General features: G+C 42.1%; 1 protein-coding gene across 4 annotated transcripts in view; it reads left to right on the forward strand.

Moving 5' to 3' along the window:
- POLR3E (polymerase (RNA) III (DNA directed) polypeptide E (80kD)) overlaps window positions 1-3,507 on the forward strand; it is a 24,931-nt gene extending 21,424 nt beyond the window's left edge. For 2 of the 4 annotated variants that reach the window (XM_009699599.1, XM_009699613.1), the window contains 2 exons: window positions 800-925; window positions 3,061-3,507. In XM_009699599.1, coding sequence (XP_009697901.1) covers window positions 800-925; window positions 3,061-3,117 — 183 coding nt within the window. In that variant the 3' untranslated portion in view covers window positions 3,118-3,507. The remainder of the gene's footprint in view (window positions 1-799; window positions 926-3,060) is intronic. The other 2 variants (XM_009699605.1, XM_009699620.1) reach the window with 2 other exon arrangements.
- The last annotated feature ends 3,072 nt before the right edge of the window (window positions 3,508-6,579 follow it).

Raw genomic sequence — 6,579 nt, forward strand, 5'->3', positions numbered from 1 at the left:
GTAGTTTTCATTACCAACCTATTTCCAGCTGAGAGGAAGCTCTTAGCTTGCAGGGTGATCATTACTGCGTCAAGACAAGGCGGTGTGGGCAGAAACACCATAATACATTGGTAACACATGTCAGTAACTAGCTCAGTGGAATGCAAACAACTTTGAACCTGTGAGGGGAAAGGATTCTCCAATGCAGGCCTCAGACCAGGATCCAGTCCAATTATTTTTTTTTTCTTTTGATAGTAGTGCAACGTTAACCAGAGATTAAATGATGATGTTACCTGATACATCTGTTTATACTTAGAATAGGAAATGATTACAGCATCTGTGGGTATCTCCTGAGTTTTAATTGCTGTCAGAGTAAATGAAGTGAAAGGGCAGGCCTCTAACGAAATGTGGATGGACAATGTTAACTCCTGTGTCCATGATCTAAATAAATTTTTATAGGAAAGAGTCAAGCAGTATCCAGCTTCCTGGCTGGAGTGGACCATGGGAACTCCCCTAGAAGCATTTGAGAGGAATATATTGCAGCCCCTTCTTCAGCACATTCTTGTACCTATGGAGGTGCCCCAGCTCACCGGACAGGTGCAGGTCTGGCCACGGGCTATGGAGGGATCCCTGTAGAGCTCTCAGAAGCTAGGGTGCTGCTAGAGAGCAGATGTATATGGGACCAGTTCAGGATTATGAAGCAAGAATCCTCTAAAGCAGTTCAGTGAATGTTTGTACAGGCTAGGGCACATGCAGTTTTGATATATAGAAAGATAGGAATAATTGTTCTTCTCTGTATTTGATATATTTTCTTTTAAAGCATCGCCAAGTTTTGCTTGACATCTTTTCGAAAAATTACCGAGTGCGCAGGAATGTCATCCAGAATCAGTTGAGTCAAGAATGTGGAGAAGACCTAAACAAGCAAGAGGTGGATAGAGTGTTAAAGGTAAGTTTTTATTCTGGTGTGGGTTTGATCCAATTAATACATGAATTTTTAATGTTTGGTTTGAGCAAAGGATCATATTTTACCTTGAATTGACAAATGGTAAAGATGATAGAACAATTGTTAGAATGTGGACAAAGCCTGTTTTTCAGCTTGTTTTCTTAAAAATACATGTCTCTCATTCTATCTTCTTTCTCTCCAAGGAGTAGTAACTTTGACTCACACATTATGTTGTATTATTGCAACAAACCTATATTTGTCATCTTGGACTAGCAAAGAATAGAGTGTAGTAAATGTGATACTGCAAAGTTATTTTAAAATAATGTGGAGTTAAACATGAAGGAGGTGGGAGGGTTCTGGCACAGTGTTCTGAGTTTACCAGCTGACGGCTGGTAGTTAATGCTGAAGAGCACAAGTGCCACATACTCAGAAGGAAGTGCATTTCCTTCTATAGCAGGACGTGCAGCAGTGTACGGAGCAAAACCCTAGCCAAAACAAGCAGGCAAAGTAGTAGTTAACACATTTCATTGTGAATGTTTATTTGAATCCTTTCATCTGTGTCTTTGAAGGTGCATCATTTTCTTGCTAAAGAAGTTTAAGGTATAAGGTAGGGACCGCACAGGCCATGACTGACAAGCTTTAAAAGCGATGCAGGATGGCTAAGTAGAAAGTTGCCAACTAATGTAATAAGTTAATCATTGTTGCTGGGCCTTTGCTCGCTGTCACCCACTTCAGTAAGACAAGTGCTTAAGTACTTTATTACATTGGGATCTGCAAACAGAGTAACAGCATATTTGAAAAATTACAGATCTGTTGCTGTGATAATAAGCAAACTGGTCTTGCTTGAAAGAACCTAGTCTTCTTAGGATTGAAATAAGCTCAGACATTTCTGCCTGCTAGACAGTATTTCATGTGGCTTGCCTGTGCTGGGAGATTTGTCAAGCAACTAGAGGAGCTCAAGTATCAGCTCTGCTGGCACATCTAGACAACGTACTGCCATTAGTTTTTTATGATGCTGTTACTCTTTAACGATAACCTATTTCTAGAAAAAATACTTTCCTCTAAAAAACTGGGTACTGTTTGTATGTAAGTCACTAAGTCATCATGCAGCCAGCATTGTGTTGTGTCAGGCTTCTTTGCCTTGAATACGTTTGTCACAGAAGTATGTGAAATTATCTTTGTTTCTGAAATGAAATTTAGAAGCATGATTTAATGAAATAGGAAGATTCTCTGGCTTCTTTAAGCCACAAGAGATTGGATTCCTCTTTGAATGAAATTGAATTTGTTGACTCCTATTTCCCCATCTGCGTGTGCTCCTTTTTTTACACACAGAGGAACAGACTGACAGAGTTTGTACTTTTGCATCTGCAGATCAAGTCTGCAAACCCTCTTTCTAGCCTCCACACTTTCTTACTTGTTTTTGCACTGTGCAAGTCCCAGGACTTCAGAAAAAGGGTACTTTTTTCCGTTTAAGCTCCACAGTGTCAGTTCTGTAGCAGTACTTAAGCCTGTGCTGAATTACCTAAATGGGAGGGTGGGAGCAAAAGAAAGAGAAGCCATGAGATTAGAACTCGAGAGACTTGGTGCTTATCTAATAGAAATAAGAAAATGAGCCACAGGAAAGACCACTTACTGAACTCCTCTGCTATGGTGCTTACCTGCCGTAAGCTTAGCAGATGTGGTCAGAATACCAAAGCAGGGTTCTGAGGTTTGACAGTTCATTATCGTAGAACGTTGTTGCTTAAAAGGCTTCAGATCTGGTGACTACTTTCAGGCTCCAGCCCATTCCCACTGCTCCTGTCAGTCTCTCCACCTGAGTTTCAGCCTGTGGTTACCCCTCAGTTCCCCTTGTCCTCACCCCTCCCCACAGCCTTTCCTAAGCTGGCTTCTGCACAAGCCCCATCATCTCCCCCAAAAAGCCCAGTTTCTTGCTGTCATTGCATTGCTTGTTCTTCTTGTGGCCTCTCAACCTTCCCCCTCTTGCATTTGTCTTACACTCTATAGTCTGCAGGGTGGTGATGATAACCTGCTGCTCACTCTCATGCACCGGAAAGGAGACTTTTGTCATCGATCATGTTTATTGTCCCAAAGCCAGACAATGGTTCCCAAGCCCTTACGGACTTTCCCTTTCTCCCCAGGACTGCTGTGTCAGCTATGGCGGAATGTGGTATCTTAAGGGGACGGTGCAGTCTTGACAGCGGTGGTAGCGGTTTCAAGTGCTCTCCAGGAGGAAAGAGGAAATCTGCGGTGGGTGGCACAGACACAGTAATGCCTGCCGTGGCCTCGGGAGTGTGGGGCAGGATCTGACCTACCTCGGGGCACGTGGGCGTTGCAGACACAGTCACTGACAGCCCAGCACACCCACACACCTGTTTGCATGGCCGCCTAGGTGCAAGAGCAACTAGGAAGACAACATGGGACCTTGTCTGCAGCTTGATTAATCTGGGATTTCTAATGTATTTCAATTCTTGTTCTGTTTCGTTATAAAAAAATAAAACCATATACTGACACAGACATCATGGAAAATCATCGTCCAATACTTTATTTTGTAAGTAATGCCAATAAATTAGATTTGTTTACAAACATCCCAGTTTTTGTTAAATATCTAGATGCTCACACTTTAGTCTGAGCGTTGTAATAGCCCTTGCAGCCCTCTTTTTATAAAGAGCAGATAGTCATGTTCATGGAAACGTCAGGCCAGGGAGGGGGGAACGCAGTCACCGTCTCTGAACTCCGTACTACGTCACAGTTGTGCTCACCTCTTGTCTGTGAAATGAGTTATTTGGAAAAGTACCTACATTTGAAACAGATGTGGAACAACTACTGGGTTTCTTTTATTGGTGTGGGTTTTGTTGGAGGGATTTTTTGCATTACTGTATGCAAATACAGTGAGGTAAGTAACTTGAGTGCACCCTCGGGAAAGCATCCAGCTGTAGTTATGACACAGCAACAATGTAAAACCTCTATTTTGTGTAATTTTTTTAATAAAATTTTATCTCGAAGGTCAATTCTACCCCGCCTTGTGTTTGTCCAAGAAGAAGTGGAAGCTGCACCAGCTCCTTTTATAGCCTGAAGGCTTACGGAGGAAGGAAAGGTCAGGAATGTTATAGTAGGGGTTAGAGGTAGGTAGATAGTAAACAGCTTTACATCATTCTGCTTGCATCATGTTCTTTAGGGGGTAGCCAGAGGTAGCTGGCAAGCTAAGCACCTGTTGCACAAGGTACAGTAATCCATCTTTTTGTTACAGGTTTATCATTGAAGCCCAACTGCAATAAAATAAGGAATATCCTACTGTGAGCATTGTAGAACATGGTTACTTTTCTGGTCATGCTCTTTGCTATGGTTTCCATCACATGAGAAGCTCAAAGAGGCTCTATTAATTTCATCTACTTATGCTCAGAAAAGGCTGAGTTGAGTTGTTGACTAAAATAAGCAGATTAAGGTAGTTAATCCAGATAAGAGTGGCTAAGAATATTGTTACCATACTTACAGCATTTAACATTTCTGTGGAAAATATCTATTTTTAAACTGCTAAAACTCTACCTTAATTAATATACCAGTGTAATTCGTTAACTATATCAACATAACTGGGAGGCCTTTTACATTCAGGCAGCTTTTGCAGCCTTTGTCTTGGTCTGTTGCATGCACCTGTGGCTGACACTTGCCTAGCACTGCCCTCTTGCTGTAGCGTTACCTTCGGCTGCATCCATAAAGCTTCTCCCTGGGAAAGCCACAGTCTGAGAGCAGTTACAAAGAAAGAACCCAGCCTTGGAGTTTTTTATTGCACCATATGTACAGTTAAGTACAGTACAGCCAGAGCCCAGCAATGGCGCAGGCAGCCAAGGGCAAGTTACATTACAGAAGACTCAAGTAGTGCTATGGAAATCTGAGAACGTTTTTGATATTTTTTAAAGCATAAAAATTGTATATACAAAAGTGCTCTAAATTAGCCAACAGTAATAAGCCACTGAAGATCACCTGTTTAACCAAAAATTCTGAATTGCTTTTGTGTGTTGTCTTGTCCAGCAGGTGTGGATCCCCCTTCCCGTGAAGTGGTGAGGAGTATTAGTAGGAAATCATTTGTGACTAACAGTGTTACGCCTTTCACATTTAAGGTTACTGCTTTCCAGTGCCTGAGCTGGGGCAGACCTCCAGGTGGTAAGGATCCAAGTGTCAGAGAAACAGTGATGATACAGTTCACCAGATGGCAGAACAGCAGCTCTTCTGCCTTTTCCCACCCCTCCCACCATTCCTTTTTGAACAGCACTGACAAAACACCACAACAATGAGGAGACACCACTTAGTTCCCTCTGGATTTCTACCCTAGACAGGCCTATCCTTTTCCACGTAGCATAACCTTTTTAAAATATAAATTTAGGGGGAACTCTGTCTGAGCTATGTAGGAAAGATGGCAAGACTAGATAATGCAGGTGCCATCTGCACCAAGTTTACTGTTTCCTGATTAGCACAGATGGGCACAATTACTAGTTACACAGGTAGCTTGAATGGATTATTTATTTGCTTAGAAAAATACAAGATTCAGATTCCCATTTTTAAATAATTTCAGAATGCAATACACCTTTTAAAGAAGCTCCCAATATAGGAGGTCTTAATACTGCACCTGAAGGACAGCTCTACACAACCTTAACAGGGACAACATAAGGCAGACAGAACTGCAACAGCAGCAGTTGAGCTAAAGCTGAGGAACTGTCAACATCCTGTGTCAACTGTGTGGTATATCGCAGCAACTCAGACAGGCGGTAAGGGGAAACGCTGACCAAGCTAAACTAGGAGACCCTTTCTAAGGAAAAGGATGTCACCTTTCATTGTGCCTTCCCCCCCCTTAATCTCTTAGCTTTTGTTTTCTTCACGCTTTGAAGCGGTTTTAAAGAATGTACTTCACCATGTTTTGTTTTTTTTTTCAGAATTTGAATACATATGAATGAGTTATTAGGGAGTGAAGAAGGTGAGGAAGAACATGAGTATGGTCCCCTGTTTTCAGCAGGGTATGTTCTGGCACTGTTGTGTCCATCCTCCACCCCCCAGGCAGCATGGAATAGGTCCAGAGAAGCTGGCACTGGAAGCAATAGACAAAACAATACAGTAAAGTTTTACCTGGCCTGTCTCCTTCAAGCACTTGGCCTTTGCAGTATGTAAAAGCTATTCTACTATGCCAATGCTACTACTAAAGTTAAATAGCTAAATTGCAACTTTCTATCTTACCAAATACACATAAAAATGTACTTTGCAGACATTCAACCAAAGAACAGTAGGTTCCAAATAACATACAGCATCAATTCACAGTATCTTGCCTTAAGACAAAGTGCCCTACATAAGAAACCATACCTAAAAAGCCACACAAACTTTACATCAAATCCTTTCTTAGTAGGAAGACATTTATACTAACCTGTGGGAGAGCTTAGTGCCTGTGAAAACACAGTATTAGCTTAAATGAAGCACAGTGCAGGCCGCTGTGCCAGCTCTCCACCCCCATGCCAAAGCCAGTTCAGCTAGACTGCTAACTTTATTCTCGAGAGTCACAGCGAGGCTGCCCATGATACTGGTCGGGGCTTTGTTTTTGTCAGTTTTCACAGAAATGCAGTTACAGGGCAAGATCCTCACTGTGCGCTAAAGGAGAGCTTTAGCCTGGTTCCTTG

Source organism: Cariama cristata, unplaced genomic scaffold (genome assembly GCF_000690535.1).
Source record: "Cariama cristata isolate BGI_N322 unplaced genomic scaffold, ASM69053v1 scaffold40880, whole genome shotgun sequence".
Classification (NCBI taxonomy): Eukaryota; Metazoa; Chordata; class Aves; order Cariamiformes; family Cariamidae; genus Cariama; species Cariama cristata.